This window comes from Pongo abelii, chromosome 1 (assembly GCF_028885655.2).
Source record: "Pongo abelii isolate AG06213 chromosome 1, NHGRI_mPonAbe1-v2.0_pri, whole genome shotgun sequence".
In the NCBI taxonomy this organism is placed as follows: Eukaryota; Metazoa; Chordata; class Mammalia; order Primates; family Hominidae; genus Pongo; species Pongo abelii.
The window spans coordinates 212,695,356-212,718,151 of NC_071985.2; the positions used below are offsets into that span (position 1 = coordinate 212,695,356).

Below are 22,796 nucleotides of genomic sequence, written 5' to 3' on the forward strand. Positions count from 1 at the left end.
CTGGGCATGGTGGCTCACACCTGTAATGCTAGCACTTTGGAAGGCTGAGGTGGGAAGATCGCTTGAGCCCAGGAGTTTAAGACCAGCCTGGGCAGCATGGTGAAACTCCATCTATATTAAAAATACAAAAATTATCTAGGCATGGTGGTGTGCACCTATAGTCCCAGCTACTTGGGAGGCTGAGGCAGAAGGATTGCACCTGGGAGGTCCAGACTGCAATAAGCCATGATCACACCACTGCACTCCAGCCTAGGTGACAGAATGAGACCATGTCTGGGGAAAAAAAAAAAGTTTTCTTTCAGCAATAAGCTAGATTGCTCTGCATTAAGGCCATTTGAACCAGTTAGTAAGATACTTCAGCAAAAGTTGCTGTGGTTGTTGATTTTTAAGGCCAGGATGGTTTCCCAGTTTTAAAAGAGAAGCCTCCAATTCAGTCCAGTAACTAGCCAGTGCAAATGGTAAGAGCAAATAAAGGTATGTACACCCTCACAATCAGATTGAATATGGTCCTCCCAGCAGACTTGAAACTATAATTTCCTAGAAATAATACTGTTGGAGTGACGAGGATATCCATTTATAAATAGTTACTTATTACCCAGAGATTATGCTACATTCCTCAGAAAATTCTGGAAATGATAATGGTAAATGATAATTTACCATTTTCTGTCTCTTCAAACTATACTCAGAAGTTGATTCATATCTATAAAGATGCCCAGAAGCATAGTCTACCTTTATCGGCTATAATTGAACTTGTGAGATACTAGCTTAGTCTCTAGGATATCTCAGACATTTGCATTTCTCCCTTTGTGGGATTCTCTGAAGAAAAAATATCATAACCAGACATGGTGGCTACAGTTTTGTTGTTGGTGTTAGAATTGCTGTTGCCAGCAATAATTACCACACTACTACCTTTTATTTGGACATAAAATGAGGTTAACACTTCTGTCTCAGCAGTTACTTCATGTTTCACCATACCTGCTTCCGTCTGCAGCTAGAGGCAGTGCAGTGTCTCCAGGCCTAACCTTTGATGCTTAGACCTAACCAGTCTTGGACCTTAGACCAAGACATGTAAAAGTTGTATTATTTTATTCTAAATGGAGATGCCTGACAATTTAGTGCCACCTTTTTCTAAGGGGGAAATGTAGGTATTGCTTCATGTCAGTGTCCACCAAGAGCTTTCTTGCAAGCAGATCAGAATTTCACAATCCCTTCTAAAGCCTGAGTTATAAATGGTTCATACTGTCTAGGGAGGCCATTTCATTGGAGCCATGAAGATACCCTGTCTTTTGCTTCTTTATTCTTAACCTACAAAGATAGTATTGTCCTTCCATAGTATTGTGGAAGAGCCTCTGAGATCAGCTGTTTTGGGTGCTGCTACTGCTTAGATGTCAACTTGTGAACAGTTGGGGAAACAGTTTCTGCCTAGCTCGCCAAGCCAATGATAACTCTGGGAAGGTTAGAAAGCAGAAAGCCAGCCAGGCACGGTGGCTCACGCCTGTAATCCCAGCACTTTGGGAGGCCGAGGCAGGCGGATCACGAGGTCGGGAGATCCAGACCATCCTGGCTAACATGGTGAAACCCCGTCTCTGCTAAAAATACAAAAATTAGCTGGGCATGGTGGCGCATGCCTGTAATCCCAGCTACTCGGGAGGCTGAGACAGGAGAATTGCTTGAACCAGGGAGTCAGAGGTTGCAGTGAGCTGAGATTGTGCCACGGCACTCCAGCCTGGCAACAGAGTGAGACTCCTTCTCAAAAAAAAAAAAAAAAAAAAAAAAAAAAAGCAGAAAGCCTCCAGGTATACTGGTCCCTGGTGAGCTAGCTACTAATCTGCCATTTCTCCCTATAGTTCTCTTTAGGGTATGCACTGCTGCAAAGTAGTAAAATAGACAAAAGTTTCAAATAGGCTTTATGAATATAGCTTTTAGGTCCTTTGGAATTTTCCTTACAAGATGTTATATCAACTATGAGCATAATAGTTGCTGTATGTAAAACATACCTCCACAAAGAAAACATCAAGCCATCGTCCTGATATTTTCAGGACTTGAATCTAAATACTTTATGACCCTGGTTAGGTTGGTAGGTAGATAGGTAGAAGCATTATTATATAGGTACATGCACTTCAAACAGTGTGTTGATAGTCTTTTTATATCATGATTTCAGAAAACTTTTTAAGAACTGTCTAGTAAATATAGTTGAGTGCAGTTTGCTGTTAGTCACAGAATTGGAATGACTTTGAAAATATAATAAACAAATGAAGACCAAGGTTTTAAAAATTAGAGTGGACAATAGACACAAAATATGTACCCTAGAGGAAGATTGATACATTAGTATTTCACTTTGGGAGATGTTTGTTAGAGAGGAAATTCTTATCTCTTCCTTGACTACTTTTCTGGAACTTTTATTACTGCTTACAGCAATTCTACGTTGGTAAAAGACCCTATGTAGGCTGGACATGGTGATTCGTTCCTGTAATCTCAGCTACCAGGGAGGCTAAGGTGGGAGGATGGCTTAAGGCCAGGAGTTCAAGACCAGCCTGGGCAACATAGCAAGACCCCATCTCTAAAAAAAATTAACAAAAAAATTAGCTGTGCATGGTGGCACGTGCCAATAATTACAGCTACTTGGGAGGCTGAGGCAGGAAGATTGCTTGAGCCCAGGAATTCAAGCTATAGTGAACTGTGAGAGCATCACTGCACCCCAGCCTGGGCAACAGAGTGAGATCCTATCTTTAAAAACAAAAAACACTTTGGGAGGCCAAAGTGGGCAAATTGCTTGAGCCTAGGAGTTTGAGACTAGCCTGGGCAACATGGTGAAACCCTATCTCTACCAAAAAATACAAAAACTCTCTGGGCATGGTGGTGGGTGCCTATAGCTGCAGCTACTCAGGAAGCCGAGGTGAGAGGATTGCCATACTGACCTTGTAAGATGACTTGGGAAGTATTTTCTCCACTTCAATTTTTTGGAAGAATTTGAGAAGAATTTGTTCTTCTTCAAGTGTTTGGTAGAATTCAGCAGTGAAGCCATCTAGTCCTGGGCTTTTTTTTTCTCTCTCTGAGATAGGGTCTTGCTCTGTCACCCAGGTTGGAGTGCAGTGGCTTCATTGTGGCTCACTGCAACCTCAACCTCCTGGGCTCAAGTGATCCTCCCACCTCAACTGCTCAAGTAGCTGGGACAGTAGGTGCACGCCACTGTGCTCAGCTAATTTTTTATTTTTTGTAGAGATGGTGTCTCACTATGTTGCCCAGGCTGGTCTTGCACTCCTAGACTCAAATGATCCTTCCGCCTTGGCCTCTCAAAGTGCTGGGATTACAGGTTTAAGGCAGTGCACCTGGCCATGATTCAGTCTTGATTTGTTGTATATATCTATGAGTTTATCTGTTTTTTTCTAGATTATCCATTTATTGTTCATAGTAGTTTCTTATGATCCTTTGTATTTCTGTGGTATCAGTTGTAATATCTCCTCTTTCATTTCTTATTTTGAGTCTTCTGTCTTTTCTCCTAGTCTAGATAAGGGTTTCTTGATTTTCTTCATTTTTCCAAAAATACAACTCCGAGTATCATTGATTTTTTTTTTCTTTCGTTTTTTAAGTGTCTATTTCATTTATTTCTGTTTAGATGTTTGTTATTTCCTTCCCTGTGCTAACTTTGGGCTTAGTTTGTTCTTTTTCTAGTTCCTTGATTTGTAATGGTATATTGTTTGAGATCTTTTTTCTTTTTTGATATAGATGCTCATTGCTATACATTTCCCTCTTAGGAGCACTTTTGCTGCATTCTATAAGTGTTGGTATGTTGTGTTTCCATTTTCATTTGTCTCAAGGTATTTTTTAAAAATTCCTTTCTAATTTCTTCTGTGACCTATTGGTTGTTTAGGCAGATGTTGTTTAATATTCACGTATTTGGATATTTTCCAAGATTTCTCCTGTTACTGAGTTCAAGTTTTATTGTATTGTTATCCAAAAAGATACTTGATATGATTTCAGTCCTCTTAAATTTGTTAAGTCTTGTTTTGTGGTCTAACATATGATCTATTGGGGAGAATGTTTAATTTGCACTTTAGAAGAATATGTATTCTGCTGCTGTTTAATGGAATGTTCTGTATAGTTTTGTTTGGTTTAAAGTATAATTCAAGCCCAATGTTTCCTTACTGATTTTCTGTCTAGATGAGTTGTTCATTGTTTAAAGAAGGGTATTGAGGTCCCCTGCTCTTGCTGTGTTGTAGTCTGTCTTTCCCTTCAGGAAATTAATTGCCCTATGTTTTTAGGTACTGCAATTTGAGGTGCATATGTATTTATAACTGTTATATCTTCTTAGTAAATTGATTCCTTTATCATTACATAATGACCTTTGTCTCTTTTTATAGTTTTTGACTTAATGTCCTTTTTGTCTCGTATAAGTATAGCTACCCCTGCCGGCCTTTGATTTCTATTTTCATGAAATACCTTTTTTCTTCTCTTCCTTTTCAGTCTATGAATGTCCTTACTAGTAAAGTGAATCTCTTATAAGCAGCATATGGTTGGGTTTCATTTTTCATTTATTTATTTTTTAAATTTTGAGAGAGAGTCACACTCTCTCACCCAGGCTAGAGTGCAGTGGCGCAATCAAGGCTCACTGCAACCTCTACCTTCTGGACTCAAGCAATCCTCCTGGGTAATTGGGACCACAGCCATGCATCATGATGCCTGGCTAATTTTTTTTATTTTTTTATAGAGACAGATTCTCCCTACAATGCCCAGGCTGGTCTCCAACAACTAGGCTCAATTGATCCTCCTGCCTTGACCTCTTCAAGTGTTGGGATTACAGGCATGAGCCATTGCACCTGGCCGGATCTTATTTTTTAATCTGTTTAGCCACTCTGTCTTTTGATTGGAAAATTTAATCCATTTACATTTGACATAATTATTGATAGATAAGGACTTGCTACTGCCATTTTGTAATTTGTTTTCTGGTTATTTTTGATAATACCACTTTCAATTGTGGTAGCATTATTTTGCTTTTTTGAAAGATTTCTTATCAGAACTTCACTGCATTAAAATTTTTAAATATTTTTCTTTTAATCATGTATCCCTTTCTTCAGTTAAAATTTTAGACAAAAACCCAGTATATAAAATGAAGTGGAGCTTTTGTAGTTGAAATGGGCGGAGGGATATCTGCAGTCTCATCTACGTAGACCTTACCAAAGTTCAGTCCAATGGCTGTGGTTTTTTCCTTCCACTCAAAGAAAAGCCTGACAGTCCAATGACTGTGATGGTCACTGCATGCCAAGAGGCAAGGGTATGATGTAGCTCTGTTTCATTTTGTCAGCTTTTAGAAAATACATGTGGTGCAAAGCATTATTATAGGCTATGTAGTAGTGCAAAGACATAAAGACAGTTATTACCTAGGTGCTTCAGCACACTTAAGATTTTTCTTTTAGAATCACGCAACAGGATTTAAGAACTCTAAACCTGAAAAAAAAATAAGCTTCTTACAGGCTTGTTCTATGGAAATCCTATGTTCAGCCAAAAAGGTTTTTGTTAGCAGTATAGATTTGACCACTGATTGTGTTCTGTGGACTGTCCCATGATGAACTGACTGATCAAGGCATAAAAAACCAAGGCAAGAATATGGGTATATTTTATTTGTAATGAGATAAAATATATGAGATAAAAATAGCAGCAGGTATACTGCTGAAAGACCGGCATGGCTACAGTTGTCTCTTGGGCCCATTAAACAGCTTAATTTATGCTGCTAGCCCACAGAGCATGAGTTGGCAGGATCAGGTGGTTAACCTAGAAATCCTGGAGTCCAGCTAGATTATATTCCATCAGTGGTACATTAACTGAACCCAAAGTATGCACATAATGAGAGAACCTGCAGTTATTTGACATCTATTTGCCATAGCACAGACACTGTCCTCGGCATCAAATAATTGCAAGCTGTGAGGTTAGAAAGTTGGAATTAAGGATTCATGAAGCCCAGAGTTAGATAATATGGCTGAGTTGCAAACTGTTTTGAAATGGCAGCTTCAGAATGGTGAACCTGCCTATTGTGGTAGCTCTTTTTAAGTGAAAAGTTTTAGTGAGATGTAGGCCTCTGAAAAAAGGGTGGCATACTTTGGCTAGAACCTGGAACTGCAGTGGAAAAGCACACGTTTTACAATTGTAGAGATCTGAAAGGGCATGCATACAATTACCACCTGCTCTTAGCTCTTCAATTCATTCCTCCCTTTCCTTATGACTTGCAGTTATGTGTATGTCTCCTGTAGTTAAATTCATTTGCTTTTGTACTTTATTATATATCGTATGTGGAAATAATTAACAAAGTCTTGAGTTGTTTGTTTATACTTCCAAATGAATAGCTATGATTTTTAGCCTATATAAGAGTGCTGGTATTTTATATTTGATTTTCCTAAGTTTTATATTTAATTCCCATTTGCTTGACATTGAGAAATATTTATAATTCATAGCACAAAAGCCTGAAACCATTAGCTTTTCTGTAGAGATAGAACAGTTTGTAACATGTAATAATGATGATAATGTTAGTAATGTTGCCAGACTCTTATATCCATCCAGTTTTTTCCCCATTGTAAGGTTCCTCAAGGACACAGATTTTTGTCTTTTACAGTAAGTGTTTAGTCAGTGCTTTTGACTGACTCAGAGGATATGATATTCAACTGTGGTGAATTCTTTATAGTGCGGGATTAAATGGACAGTTTTTCCCCTAGAACTTCACAGGACTGTCCTCTTTTTCATCATTTAAGGCTTTCAAATGTCACCTTTATATGGAGGTATTTTCTGACCTCCTTCTGGTACCATAGTTCATGTTCTTCAGAGTATTAGCCCTATTTGCAAGTATGCTTTTGTCTGTTCTAGTCTTTTTCCCTGCGCTAACATAATCTCTTTGAGAATGGTAATGTGTTTACCAGTCACTTTGTGGCTAGACTGTACCTAACGTAGCAGGTGATTAATATGTATTTGTTGACTGATTTTTTATCTCTTTATTTAATTTTAACTTTTGAATTACATTTGCTTGTGATTTTTACCCCCTGTTCCTTTTCAGTTTTTCAGAAACTTTGGAATTGGCAGATGACATGGCCATTGATATTCCCCATATTTGGTTGTACCTTGCTGAACTGGTGACCCCCATGTTAAAAGAAGGTGGAATCTCCATGAGAGAACTTACCATGTAAGTTATACTTGTTTCTCTTGATACATATCAGGTAGAACTGACACATAACTCACTTGCTAGCTCTCTAGCATAGTACTGTCCCATTATCGCCTTTGGAGACTCTTGAATGCAGCCTGTGACTCTTTAAGACTTCCGATTTCAGTGTAAAAATGTTACCTTATGCTAGGTCTACACCTGAGATATTTTGGGGATTTGATAGCCCTGTGGTCTGTTGAGGGTAGTGGCGATGATAGATTGGCTCCAGAATCATGTAATTGGAAGATGACTGCTTCTAGAAGCTTAATGTTCATCTGGCTTTTGTGTCTATCATTGCACTAGTGCTGTAAGTAGTTATATTTTCCCATTGTAACTTGTCAGACTGCGATACCCCATAGTACATGCTCATGATTATAATAAAAGGATGATTATAATAAAATGAACTGAGATCTCAAGTATTCCTACGTTTGGATGTGAGTGGGGAATGGATGCTACATTATATAGACCAGTGGTTCCCAAACTCTGTTCTTCGAAACACTAGTGTTTCCACAAAAGTTGTTTATATAGTCAAACTTTGCACATGGTCACGTCCCTTTTCTTTGAGAATAACAAAACATACTTAGCATATTAAAGTTTATGACAGTCCTATAGTAAAGCAATAAATAAAAACTAGTTAGCTTTGTTTAATTCAGCATTGCCTCACTTAGAGTATAGATATCCTATGGAACACAGTTTGGTAAATACTGATTTAGACTATTAAACAAATTGGCCCCTTCGCTGTTTCATCCATAATTTCATCTATAAAGAAAAGCTTCCTTTCTTAAAAATACTTTATATATGGCCAGACGCGATAGCTTACGCCTGTAATCCCAGCACTTTGGGAGGCCGAGGCGGGCGGATCATAAGGTCAGGAAATCAAAACCATCCTGGCCAATATGGTGAAACCCTGTCTCTACTAAAATGCAAAAATTATCTGGGCATGGTGTTACATGCCTGTAATCCCAGCTACTCGGGAAGCTGAGGCAGAAGAATCACTTGAACCAGGGAATTGGAGATTGTGGTGAACCAAGATTGCGCCACTGCACTCCAGCCTGGCGACAGAGCGAGACTCTGTCTCAAAAAAAAAAAAACTTTATAAAAGCATCACAACTCCCTGTTACCTAAGGTGCTTCTCGTTTTAGCTTGAAGCAGAATTTACATAAAGAAACAGATTACCGCATTTGATCTTTGTGTTGCTTCTGTCACTGAAGTGGTTAAAGAAAAAGGTAAAAACCAAGAACTCGCATGTACCTTTTCAGGAACTTCTCCTGAAAATGACTTAGAGCATGTCCTGGAGCTTTGGCTTGCCCAGTATTATGTAGGTTGCACAGTATCTGGTTTTTGGTCACACATTGTTTGCCTCTTGTTCTAGAAGAAAGGATTTCTTTAGAGATACTTAATCACTGCTCCTATCTTTTACAGAGAATTTAGCAAACCTTTACTTCCTGTTGGAAGAGCTGGGGTCTTGCTTTCTGAAATATTGCACCTACTATGCAAACAAATGGTGAGTGTTACACTGAGTGTCAGACTCAACAGTATTATTAGGAAGGGCAGTGATCTTGATCTTGGGTTATCTGTGAATAGCTTAGGTCTCAGGGTACAAGTAATTAAGAGTGAGGCCTCTGCTTCAACCCAGTTTCTTTCTGAGGTGCATTTGTCCTTCTGTTTGCTAATATCTTGGGGAAGAACTATCAAATCTCGACTAGATTTGGTATAATTCTAAAGAATCTCAAGACATGTTTTATTTGTGGTTGATTTTTTCTTCCTTTGAAACAAAATGGGTATATCATTGATATGTTTTAATAGATTTCAACGAAAAGCTCCATAGAGCTGGAGGCTGTCAGTCTATAACGTCTATGGCAGGCTGTCAGTCTATAAAGTGGGAACAGATAAATCTAAACCAATAATTTCAAAAGAGTGAAAGTGCTCTGTTAGAAGTCTAAGAGGTTTGGGGAAGTGTTGTGGCATCACAAAGGGAGTGAAATGTCTAGGATGAGGGGATGAGAGATGTCAAAACAAAACAGAACTCAGAAATGAAGATGCTGGAGTGATTTCTGACTTACTTACGCCTGACCCAAAGATATTGGATGATAGATTTTAATGTTTAAAGTCAGTGTTTCATTCCTCCCTCTGATACAGAAGTCCTGTATCCCATTTGTGTGGTAGTTATTCATAAACAGATGCACTAAATATCCTGGTCTCTAGTTCTGTTGACTATTTGTTAATACTACTCTTTGCTTAATGGCACTAAAATTTTTACTGAACCCTAGTTTTTATGTCCAAAATTTCCCCTCTCCAACCTACTTGTCTTTAGTCCTTATTTAAAACTCATATTCTGGCCGGGCACGGTGATTCATGCCTGTAATCCCAGCACTTTCGCAGGCCGAGGTGGGCAGATCACGAGGTTAAGAGATCGAGACCATCCTGGCCAACATGGTGAAACCCCGTCTCTACTAAAAATACAAAAATTAGCTGGGCATGGTGGCATGCGCCTGTAGTCCCAGCTACTCAGGAGGCTGCGGCAGGAGAATCGCTTGAACCTGGGAGGCAGAGGTTGCAGTTAGCCGAGATCATGCCACTGCACTCCAGCCTGGCAACAGAGCGAGACTCCGTCTCAAAAAAAAAAAAAAAAAAAAAAAAAGACTCACATTCTTGCTGGCGCAGTGGCTCATGCCTGTAATCCCAGCACTTTGGGAGGACGAGGCGGGTGGATCACTTGAGGCCAGGAGTTGGAGACCAGTCTGGCCAACATGGCGAAATCCCATCTCTACTAAAAATACAAAAATTAGCCAGGCATGGTGACAGGCACCTGTAATCCCAGCTACTTGGGAGGCTGAGGCAGGAGAATCGCTTGAATCTGGGTGGTGGAGGTTGGAGTGAGCCGAGATTGTGCCACACTGCATTTCAACCTGAGCTACAGAGAGAGACTCTGTCTCAAAAATTAATAATAATAACTGAAAACTCACATTCTTACTAACTTTGATGTATAGAAACAGCACAACCCTACGTCCAAATAAAACTAAATTCTTATAGAGTGTAAGCTTTGGATCCAGATGGCCGAGTTCAAATTCTGGTTCCACTATATTTTCAGCTATGCCTTGGACAAGTTACTCTATGAAGTAATTAATACATACCTCTCAGATGACAACAACAGCCTCAAACCTGGCATTTTCCTTTGTCACTGTAACTTTCTTCAGGTAGAGAACTTGTACCTCTTCATTTTTTTCTACCTGACAACAGCTCTTTTTTCTTGTCTCTCTTGGGCTCAACCTTGTGCTTCTTGCCCTTGAAACACTTCTCATTCCTGGTTCAGGAATAACAACTGCCTTAAGCCTCCTTGTATCAGGCAGCATGGCTGTGATCTATTATGAAGAGGGATTCTAGTGAGGCTTCTTGAATGGCTTTAATAGCAGATACATACAGAGCTATCTAGGAAAAGACACAGTGTGGAATTTATAAACTCTGTGTATTGGACTTTTTTTAATGTTTATAAATCCCAGATAACCAGCTGTAGCTCCCCAGATTAGTCACCTCTTAAATAAATTATTTAATCTTAAGCAGCTGTACTTCAATTATTCACCATTATATTTATGTGCATTCAGACATCTTAGTTTGAAAGTCACAAGTCTTAAGAGATTAACTTTTTGTCAGCGAGGAAAAGTTTGTTTTCGAGACTGGTCTTGCTGTGTGTGCTGCCTGGGCTAGACTCATACTCCTGGGTGAAAGCTGTCTTCCCACCTCAGCCTCCCTAGTAGCTAGGACTACCGGTGTGCACCACCATGCCCCGCTGGAGAAGTTTTGATTTTTCAGCTTTTTGGGGTTTGCACTCTTTGACTTCAGGCAAATCTTTTTTTTTTTTTCTGTTTCTTCTTCCACTGTGAAAGTAAATGGATTGGATTTCTCTCTATTTTAGAGCCATAAGAAAGTGGGAGCCTTATGGAGGGAGGCTGACCTCAGCTGGAAGGACTTTTTACCAGAAGGAGAAGATGTACATAATTTTCTCTTGGAGCAGGTAAGAACAAGTCTTATGTTTTGCTGTTTGACAGTAGTTGATCTATTTCATAGAGGAAATGAAGGTAATTTCCTTCGTATTCCAGTCATTAAAATTACATCAAAATAGGAATCTTGGTAAAGATGTCCTTTTAAGTTCATGCTTTTAAAGCCACTCCAACTGTGTAGTCATCAGATGATTGATATTTAAAAAAAGAAAATGTAAAAGACTTAGCAACCTGTAGAAAAACAAGCTACAGCAAGCAGAAATGAAGTTAACAAATAAAGCAGGGTGACAGGGCCAAAGCTGTCTCCTGATTGCTGGGTCTGATGGCAGGCCAGAAGCAGCCACAAGTTATTCTGTGGGGAATGGAGACCATTAATACCCTTATAAGGTAGAAGATTGGAGACAAGCTTATAGCTTGAAACTGCACAGGTAAATAAGTGCAAGGAAGTAGACACAGTCTCATACCCAGAACCTTAGCTATCCTGCCTACTGACTGGTAACTAGATCCAGAAATCTACAAAACAGAAGACCCACCATGATCAGTATAATCTGGTCCTATAGGAGGATTTGTGGGCTGTTAGGTTGAGGTAACCATAAAACAAATTAGATCAAGAAAAGTAACAGAAAGAAAACAAAACTCTCTCAAAACGTTACTGAAAATCAAAATCCTAGAACTCATGAGGAAAACTAAAGCTAAGACAGCCAACAAAATCAGGAATAAGGAGAAAAAAAAATCACCATAGGTAAAAAGAGAACAAGAATGCAATCTGAAAATGACTTTAAAATAAGTATGTTGTTCTGGATAAAGATATTATATTAGGTTGCTATGGACATTAGCTTTCTTTTTGGTTGTAGTCTGGAACACTGAAGAGCATTCTTGCCACAGCAATAAGAACCTGCATGAAGCATAACTTCTGATGTGTTACTGGACTCAGAAGAGGTGGAAGTAATTTCCTTCAAAGGGACAAAAAGAATTAATGAGGGGGAAAAGCCAGAGATGAAACCTGAACTATGAATAGTAATTACATGTGAAGGGCATATTGCCCAAAGGACACATAGCCCAGTGGGAAGATACTATTACAAATGCCGTCAGATGTCATGGAAAAAGTTGACTTAGTCCCAGTTCAGTATTACCTTGGCTCCCAGAAGAAGCAAATCAAAATGCTCTTTGGAGAAACATCCTCAACTTAGGTCCCCTTATTTTCTACAAATACAAATTATTTAAATATATGAGTTGACACTTGGTGTTCATTTAACATACAATTAAAGAAGTAAAGATAAAAGTAAACAGACAATAAGTAGTAGATTTAGACCCCATGGACTTGAGGTAATGGAATTATCATTCAGAGTATAAAATAACACTATATTAAAAGAAGGAATCACAAAAATGAGCAAACAAGAGACTAGTCAAAATGGTTAAAGAGATTTGGAAAAAAAAAAGAAAAAAAGAAAAGGTTGGGTGCAGTGGCTCCTGCCTATAATCCTAGCACTTTGGGAGGCTGAGGCAAGAGAATCTCTTGAAGCCAGGAGTTGGAGATCAGCCTGGACAACATAGTGAGACCTGTCTCTACTAAAAAAAAATAGCTAGGTGTATTGCTGCACCTGTAGTCGTAAGCTACGCGAGAGACTGAGGCAAAAGGATCACTAGAGCCTGGGAGTTTAAGGCTGCAGTGAGTATCTATCACACCACTGCACTCCAACCTGACAGACAAAGCAAGAGCCTATCAAAAATAAAAAATAAAAAATAAATTAAACAAATAAACAAAAGCCACACACACACACACACACACCAAAATCTGTAGGTAGCTATCTAAGATATGTTAATATGTTAGGAGATTTGGAGGAAAGAATGAGAGAACATCTAACCTATCTAATTGGAGTCCCAGAAGGAAAATTAGCCTGAATGGAGAAGAGGCAATATTTGAAGAGACAGTGGCTGAGACTTCTAGAAGTGATAAAATATACAAATCTATAATGAAAGCCCATATATGCCATACAGGATAATTATATTTTAGTAAAACTGCATAATACCAAAGACAAATGAAAGATTTTAAAGAAGCTGGAAAGAAGAAGCACATTACCTACCTGCCTCCCCCTCAAAAAAAAATACACAAAAAATTAGACTTTGCAGTAGCAACCATGAAAGCCAGAAGGTGGTACAATAATCTCAGAGTGCTGAGAAACGAGCAGTAAATGGAGAATTCCCTGTGCAGCTGAACTAACCTTTAAGAATTAGGGCAATGCATACTGAGAAACTTAACAGCATACTTCTAAATACCCATGGGTCAAAGAGGAAATCAAACATGACAGTAAAAAACATTTTTAACTGAATGAAAACGGAAACACAACATATCATCGATATTTAGAAAAGAAGAAAGGTCAATAACCTCAGCTTCAACCTTAAGAAATTAGAAAAATAAGGCCGGACACAATGGCTCATGCCTGTAATCCCAACACTTTGGGAGGCCAAGGCAGGAAGATTGCTTGAGCCCAGGAACTTGAGAGACCAGCCCAGGCAACAGAGCAAGACCCTATCACCAAAAAAAAAAAAAAAAAAAAAAAGACAGAAATTAGAACAATAAGAGCAAATGAAGCTCCAAGTAAATAGAATAAAGGAAATAATAAACATTATATCAGAAATCAATGAAATAGAAAACTTTTTAGAGAAAGACCAGTGAAATCAAAAGCTGATTCTCCAGGAGGCAGAAGTTGCAGTGAGCCAAGATTGCACCATTGCACTCCAGCCTGGACAAAAGGGCGAGACTCCGTCTCAAAAAAAAAAAAAGCTGGTTCTTTGAGAAGATAAAAGTGATAAACCTCTAGCCATATTGATCATGAAAAAAAGTTTGAAAAGAAGGTACATATTACTAATATCTGGAATGAAAGCAGTAACATCAGCACAGATTCTATACATAAAAGTGGGTGAGGAAATTTTATGAATAATCTTTATGTCAATAAATACATCAGCCAGGCATGGTGGCTCATGCCTATAATTCCAGCACTTTGAGAGGCCAAGGCAGGCAAATTGCTTGAGCCTAGGAGTTCAAGACCAACCTGGGCAACATGGTAAAATCTCATCTCTACAAAAAATACAAAAATAAGCCAGGCATAGTGGTACATGCCTGTAATCATAGCTACTTGAGAAGCTGAGGTGGGAGGATTGCTTGAGCCTGGGAGGTCAAGGCTACAGTGAGCTGTAATCATGCCACTACACTCCAGCCTAGACAGCAGAGTGAGACCCTGTCTTCAAAAAGAAATAACACTAGTTGAATACATCGATCTAGTTGAACTAGTTGAAATGAACAAACTTCTTTTTGTTTTTTTTTGTTTTTTTTGAGACAGAGTTTCGTTCTTGTTGCCCAGGCTGGAGTGCAATGGCGTGATCTTTGCCCACCACAACCTCTGCCTCCTGGGTTTAAGTGATTCTCCTGCCTCAGCCTCCCAAGTAGCTGGGATTACAGGCATGTGCCACCACGCCTGGCTAATTTTGTATTTTTAGTAGAGATGGGGTTTCTCCATGTTGGTCAGGCTGGTGTTGAGCTCCCTACCTCGGGTGATCCACCTGCCTCGGCCTCCCAAGTGCTGGGATTACAGGCGTGAGCCACTGTGCTCAGCCACAAATTTCTTAAAAGATAGAAACTACTAGAGCTGTCTCAAGAGATGGATAACCTGCATATCTATTAAAGAGATTGAATTCATTAGTTAAAAATGTTACCACAAAACAACTCCAGGCTTAAATGGTTTCACTGGCAAACTACCAAACATTTAAAGCGGAAATAATACCCATTTAACAAAAGAATTCTACAACTATTCCAGAATATTGAAGAGGGATGAGTACTTCTATGAGGCCAGCATTAGTCTGATACCAAAACCAAAGACACTTCAAAAATCTGTAGACCAATATGCCTCATAAACATTGAGAAAAAATTCCCAATACAATTTTAGAAAATCAAATCCAACAATATATAATAAGAGTAATACATTATAATAAGGTAGGATTGGCTGGGCATGGTGGCTCACGCCTGTAATCCCAGCACTTTGGGAGGCCGAGGTGGGCGGATCACGAGGTCAGGAGTTCGAGACCAGCCTGGCCAACATGGTGAATCTCCGTCTCTACTAAAAATACAAAAATTAGCCAGGTGTGGTAGCACACGCCTGTAATCCCAGCTACTCAGGAGGCTGAGGCAGGAAAATTGCTTGAACCCAGGAGGCAGAGGTTGCAATGAGCCAAGATCACATTATTGTACTCCAGCTCTGGGTGACAGAGCAAGACTCCATATTGGGAAAAAAATAATAATAATAATAAGGTAGGGTTTATCCCACAAATGTAAGGTGGCTTTAATATTTGAAAATTTATGTATACATAATAGGGAAGATGGTGAAGTGTACATAATAGGGAAGTATACATAATAGGGAAGATGGTGATGTATACATAATAGGGAAGTATACATAATAGGGAAGATGGTGATGTATACATAATAGGGAAGTGTACATAATAGGGAAGATGGTGAAGTTCCAGGATTCAATCCTTCCACTGACACAACTATTGAACTGGCAAGATCTGTTAGAGCCAACTGTTTTAGAACTGTGGAGTCTCGTTAAATACATGCATTATCAACACCAGGGGATTGCATAATGAAAAAAGAGTCTGATAAATTTCAGTGAATTTGGGAATTTTGCATAGAACTTACCAGTACCCAGCCCTGTGGCAGACCGCTAGGAAACTGGCATCACACCATTTCTGGTGCAACTTGCTGGTGCCAGGTTGAACAATAAGGACTTCATTTTCCAAGGATTGGATTTGTGTCTTTTAACTGACTTTTAGTTGACTGAGAGGCCAGTGCTGGGGCTGGCTGTTATTTCAACCCTTTCATGCTAAAGTATCTTTTAGGGCTGTGACTATCAAAAGTATTTAAGCAGTAGTGTTACGGGATCTCTGGAGTGTCGATTTTTTTGGCCAGAAACCTCTGTGGCCATGGCACCTTTGCCCGAGTTCTTTTCCTGTGTCCAGGAAGAATGAGGTATGCAAACAAATGAAGGGTGAAGAAGAGTTTTATTTAGTGTTAGAACAGCTCAGAGGAATGGGTAGCTCCTCTCTAGTAGGCAGGTTGTCCCATGGAGCGTTCAGCTCTCTGTAGAGAGGAGGCCCTGGAGAGGATGGCTCCTCTCCACAGGCAGGTCATTTGGACATTTCTGCAGGTCTCTGAAGCTCTCAGTGGAGAGGGTACCTCCTCTCTGCTGGCAGGTCATCTCTGCAGCTCTCAGCAGAGAAGGCATTCTTCTCTGCAGCTGGTCTTCCTATGGTCTCTCTACCCTCTTTGTCCTCTGGCCATCTGCTGCCCTGTTCTGGCTGAGCCCAGGGCTTTTATACCTCAGAGGGGAAGAAGTGCATGCCGATTGGTCCATAGGCGGCCATGGTTGGGCCTGGAAGAGGCACCATGAGCCCCTACTCCACTCTGCTGGACTGGCATCCCAGCCCCCAGCCTTCAGGTCCTCCCTGGCCTGAGGGTGGGGCCTTACTGGGGACCCTGCCCCCTTCCACCCAGGACTCTGTCTGCCTCCTGCTGCCATTCATGGCCCTGGGGCTTGGTCCCAACCCCACTCCAAGATCGGAGAGCAGGCAACCCTGAGCCTGCAGGGACAGGGGGTCTTTCCTGGGACACCCGAGGGTGCTGACTGCACAGACGCCCGGGTGCTGCATGCCTGGGAGGGCAGCCACAGCTGCACCCCAGAGCTCCCACCCCACCAACTCAGAAGAGGCAGGGCTCCCCCTTTTCCCGTCCCCTGCCTGCTTTGTGGAACGGGAGGCCCAGGTCTGCAGCCACAGGTCAGGCAGCTGCAACAGCACCCAGGAGGGGAGATCCTGCCTGCTCCCTCAAGAGAGGCTCGGATCCACAGCTGCAGTTTGGGTGGGAGGGCAGGGCTCCTGCCTGCTCCAAAGAGCAGGAGGCCTGGGTCTGCAGCTGCGGTATGGGTAGCTGCAGTAGCACAGGCAGCTCCCATCCCAACTCAGAAGGGGTAGGGCTCCCACCAGCTCCATGCAGTGTACAGCCCCAGCTGCACCTCCCTGCTGCAGCGAGCGTGATGGCAGCAGCCGCTGCCATCAATAGTATCTCCCTCTCTGTCTCTCTCTCTCTCTGTGTCTCTCTCTTTCTTTCTCTCTCTGGTCTCTCTGTCTCCTCTCCTCTCTCCTCTCCCCTCTTTCCTCCTTCTCCACTCCCTCTCCCTGACTCCTCTTTTTTTGTTAATTTAACTTTTATTTTAAGGTCAGGGGTACGTGTGCAGGTTTGTTCTATAGGTAAACTTGTGTCATGGGGGTTTGCTTTACAGATTATTTTGTCACCCAGGTATTAAGCCTAGTACCTATTAGTTATTTTTCCTGATCGTCTCCCTCCTCCCAACCTCTGCCCTCTGATAGGTTCGTGTGTGTTGTTCCCCTCTATGTGTCCATGTGTTGTCACCATTTAGCTCCCACCTATAAGTGAGAACATGCAGTATTTGGTTTTTTGTTCCTGCATTAGTTCGCTAAGGATCACTTGGCCTGGGAGTTCAAGGCTGCAGTGAGCCATGATAGTGCCATTGCACTGCAACCTGGGCAAAAGAGCAAGACCCTGTCTAAATAAATAAATCAATAAATGTGAGACTTCAGTTTAAAAGAAAAAAAAAGCAATTGGAGGTCAAGGCTGCAGTGAGCCTTGATAGTGCCACTGCACTGTAACCTGAGCGAAAGAGCAAGACCCTGTCTAAATAAATAAATGAGACTTCAGTTTAAAAGAAAAAAAAGGCAAAATAATATATATATAATAAAATGAATATATAAAAATGTTTAGAGTATAGTTTGAAAAATGAGGTTGAAAAACACTTGGCCTGTATCTTGACTTTCAGTTTGCTTAAAGAGCTTATGGCCTTCATGTTGTGCTTTTTTGCATATATTGGAGCATCATGGATTGGATGTCCAATACTAAATCAGAAGAATTGTTTGTAATATTGAGCCATGTTTCTAAAACCTTATGGAGCTGGGTGCAGTGTTGCACCCTGTAGTCTCAGCTGCTTGGGAGGCTGAGGCAGAAGGATCTTTGAGCCCCAGAGTTCAAGTCCAACCTGGCAACATAGTGAGACCCCCAAGTCAAAAATAAATAAATAATAAAACCTTATTGGGAAATGTCATTTAGAGATGCTACGTAAGTGGTAGAAACGGAACAATCAGATGACAGAATTCAAGACCGTGGTTTTCACTTTGTGGATTGGGGATAGGGTATAGGGCCATACCAGAGTATTCAAGAGTATTAGAGAAAACCTAATGTGAGTAATCCTTAATATTTTCATCTTTATGGTTTTTGTGTAATGAAACCACATAAAGCAAGGCATACCTACGTACCTCATTTCTTTAGTCCCTTGAAAATTATGAACAATTTTGATTATAGATTTTTTTTTCTTTTTGAGACAGGATCTTGCCCTATTGCCAGGCTGCAGTGCAGTGGCACAATGACAGCTCACTGCAGCCCCAACCTCCCATGCTCAAGCAATCCTCCCATCTCAGCCTCCTGAGTAGCTGGGATCACAGGCACACACCACAACACCTGGCTAATTTTGGTATTTGTTTTGGTAGAGACGGGGTTTTGCCATGTTGCCCAGGCTGGTCTCAAACTCCTGGACTCGTACACTCCTCCTGCCTTGGCCTCCCAAAGTGCTGGGATTACTGGTGTGAGCCACTGCACCCAGCCTTATTATAGATTTTTTAAAACTATGTATCTAAGTGCTAAACAATTATAGCATCATTTTTCACACCTATATTCTAAATGGCCACAATTTAACAAAGCCAAAACTATCTAGTTTTGATAGCTGCTGAGTACCAATACTAATATTAAACCATAGGTTGCAGAAAGAGAGTGAAATTGTACCCTTTTCTAGGGCTCCTATCCTGCCTTAAAGAGTTATGTTGCAGCTAAGGGGAAGACTGAAGCTCAAGATTATTTGCATGTAACCATAGCCTAGAGATAATTATAGGGGGTTTATTTCCTTCCTTTTTAAGATACACAGCATGAGAAGTTGGAAAAATATTCAGAAGGGACTGACAATCTTTCAAAACTATAATACAAACAGGTTGGGCGTGGTGAGTCATGCCTGTAATCCCAGTCTTTGGGAGGCCAAGGAGGGTGGATTGCTTGAGCTCAGGAGTTCAAGACCAGCCTGGGCAGCATGGCAAGACCCCTTCTCTACTAAAAATACAAAAAAATAGTCAAGTGTGGTGGTGTGGGTCTGGAGTCCCAGCTACTCAGGATGCTGAGGTGGGAGGATTACTTGAGCCTGTGATGTGGAAGTTGCAGTGAGCCAAACTCCAGCCTGGGTGACAGAGCAAGACCCTGACTCAAAAAAAAAAAACAAAAAAAAAAAACTACAAACATAAAATAGCCTCTGCTGATCATTTTGATTCCATGTAAAATAGAAGACGTAACCTATGACTTTGTTCTTCTCTCAGGATAATAATAACATAGAATTATATTAATATATTAATATGTTCCACCTTTTATGTTTCAGAAGTTGGACTTCATAGAGTCTGACAGTCCCTGTTCCTCTGAAGCACTTTCAAAGAAAGAACTGTCTGCCGAAGAGCTATATAAGCGACTTGAGAAACTCATTATTGAGGACAAAGCGAATGATGAACAGATCTTTGACTGGGTAGAGGTATAAAGACTATGTCACCTTCCCTGATACCTCTACAGGAAAGAGTCTTGTGGGATCCCCTTAATTCGCTTACCTATCTGTTCACTTCATGAATTTTTAACCTTAATGAAATTAGTTTTTAAATGCTTTTGTTTTGCCATCCTTAGAAAAGAGTAACATTTTTCTCACCACTTAAGGGGTTAAGTAATGCTTGAGATTAACTTCTAATTCACATTAAAATTAAGATGAAAAAGCAGTGTTGGCACATGTAAAAATAGTTACATGCTTCTGAGTAAGTAGTCATTAAAATACACTGCAGTTATGGTGTCGTTCTTTCATAGATTGAGTAGATTATCTTAATATGGATTATTTATTGAGGAATCAAATATGTTTTTAAGTGGTTATACTTCCAAATGTACAAGTACATAACACTGTATAATTGAATGAGTAGAGGATAGGCAGTGGGAAGGGCCCTGAAAAGTAAATACTGCTAATTCAAATATTTGCACATAGAACTGGCAATAGCCAAATTATTTTTCAATGAATTGGACATTTAATTTTAGCAAGAATGTGCAAAAACGTGATTCATTTGGTCTGGGTGCGATGGTTCATGCCTGTAATCCCAGCACTTTGGGAGGCCGAGATGGGCAGATCACGAGGTGAGAGTTTGAGACTAGCCTGGCCAACATAGTGAAACCCCGTCTCTACTAAAAGTACTAAAAAATTAGCTGAGTAGTCCCAGCTACTCGGGAGGCTGAGGCAGGGCTCCTGTAGTCCCAGCTACTCGGGAGGCTGAGGCAGGAGAATCGCTTGAACCTGGGAGGCAGAGGTTGCAGTGAGCCGAGATCGCACCACTGCACTCCAGCCCGGGTGACTGTGCGAGACTCTGTCTCAAAAAAAAAAAAAGTGACTCATCTGTTCTTAGTGCCAGATCAGTCCTGATGTTCAGGAGATCATTTCTCTGGTGCGCAAGGGTATCTTTTTTTGTTTTTTGTTTCTTTTTTAAGATGGAGTTTTGCTCTTGTCGCCCAGTCTGGAGTGCAGTGGTGCAGTCTTGGCTCACTGCAGCCTCCACCTCCCAGGTTCAAACGATTCTCCTGCCTCAGCCTCTGCCTGCCACCATGCCCAGCTGATTTTTGTGTTTTTAGTAGAGACGGTTCCACCATGTTGGCCAGATTGGTCTCGAACTCCTGACCTCAGGTGATCCATCCTCTTCAGCCTCCCAAAGTGCTGGGATTACAGGCATGAGCCACTGCACCCAGCCTGTTTTTTGTTTTCTTGAGACAAGGTCTCGCTCTGTCGCCCATGCTGGAGTGCAGTGGTGCAGTCATAGCTTACTGCAGCCTCAAATTCTTGGGATCAAGCAGTCCTCCCACCTTAGTCTCCCAGGTAGCTGGGAACACAGGCATGTGCCACCATACCCAGCTTTTTTTTTTTTTTTTTTTTTTTTAATAGAGATAGGGTCTTACTATATTGCCCAGACTGGTCTCAACTCCTAGCCTGAAGTGATCCTCCTGTCTCGGCCTCCCAAAGTGTTGGGATTACAGGCATGAGCCTCTGTGCCTGGCTGAGCAAGATTATCTTTAATTGTTTTATTTCTTTTTGACTTCAGGCTAATCTAGATGAGATCCAGATGAGTTCACCTACATTCCTTAGAGCTTTAATGACTGCTGTTTGTAAAGCAGCTATTGTAGGTAAGTAACATTTCTGAAGGCAGCTCATAACATCTGAAATCCCCATTATGTCAACTACTAAGTATATAGTTTGATTTTACATTGTTTTCAAAACTTCCCCTATGTAGCTCACTTTTCTGTGCACTGTCCTTTCTGTCTGTGATGCCTGGTTGTCTCAAGCGTGGAGACAAATAGCTGCTCCGCCTACAGAGAACCCAGATCTAACCAGCTACCACATGCCTTGCATGCTCCTTGGGTTGTTTTTCACTACGTTGCGTGTAGCTTTTTCTTTATCTTTTCACCTCTAACATTCGGTGCCGCCTCCTCCTTCCAATCATGAATTATAATGAATGGGTTGAATATTCTTAATCTAATTATCAGTATAGGGTTATTCTCATCAAAAAAGTCATGTTATGTAAGTACATATATGAAGAAAAAAATATCAACAGTTTGTCCTATTCTTTGTTGACTTTATTTTATATGATAAGACAATTTTATTGGTTTATGAATTGTTAATATTGATAGGATTAGGGTCAGTAGAAATCCCAAATATTCCAAGCTGTATACAATATTTAACATTATTCAATGAAGTCATCTCTTTAGTTGCAGATAGAAATTCATACTTCTGTCACTGAAGTAAGAAAAAAAATTCATCAGTGCAAAAGGTGTCTCAGAATTTCAAGTCTGTCTCTATTATTTTTGAAGATAGCTTTCTGCCACTTAATATAGCTTCAGAATTGTAATTTAAGATTTGCAATGAATTTATTTTCAGTGTTCTTTAATGAGATAAATAACAAAGCTAAGTAGAAAGTCTTCATGAAATTTTTAAAAATCATTTTCAGTATCCATAGAACCATCATAAGACTTTCATGTTTTAAAATTCGAGTTGGGAAGTCCAAAAGCTGTTTGGTTTTCGTTTTCTTGAGATGGTGGGGGTCACTGTGTTGCCCAGGCTGGACCTGAACTCCTGGGCTTAAGCGGATCCTATCGCCTCAGCCTCTTGAGTAGCTGGAATTACAGGCATGAGCCATGATGGCCAGATTTTAAAAGCAAAATCTGCTTTTAAAAACAAAATTGCGTCTTAGTGATAACTTACAGATAATATAAACCCTTATGTGTCTTCGTACTGAGGATGCTTTTCATTTCTCAGCCCCTTTTTATCATTCCTTTCCCTCAAAAGGCCTAGATTAGGTATGTTATCTGCCACTGCCACAGTTAGTTTTTATCCTAGTAATAACAAAATGGTTCCAATTATTTTAGCCTTCTGAAAAGATTTGTA

General features: G+C 40.5%; 1 protein-coding gene across 36 annotated transcripts in view; it reads left to right on the forward strand.

Annotated features, from left to right (window-relative positions):
- EIF4G3 (eukaryotic translation initiation factor 4 gamma 3) overlaps positions 1 to 22,796 on the forward strand; it is a 366,672-nt gene that overhangs the window by 338,449 nt on the left and 5,427 nt on the right. For all 36 annotated transcript variants that reach the window (XM_063719739.1, XM_063719647.1, XM_063719688.1 and 33 more), the window contains 5 exons: positions 7,040 to 7,165; positions 8,606 to 8,687; positions 11,097 to 11,195; positions 19,719 to 19,865; positions 21,457 to 21,538. In XM_063719739.1, the coding sequence (XP_063575809.1) occupies positions 7,040 to 7,165; positions 8,606 to 8,687; positions 11,097 to 11,195; positions 19,719 to 19,865; positions 21,457 to 21,538 (536 nt within the window). The remainder of the gene's footprint in view (positions 1 to 7,039; positions 7,166 to 8,605; positions 8,688 to 11,096; positions 11,196 to 19,718; positions 19,866 to 21,456; positions 21,539 to 22,796) is intronic.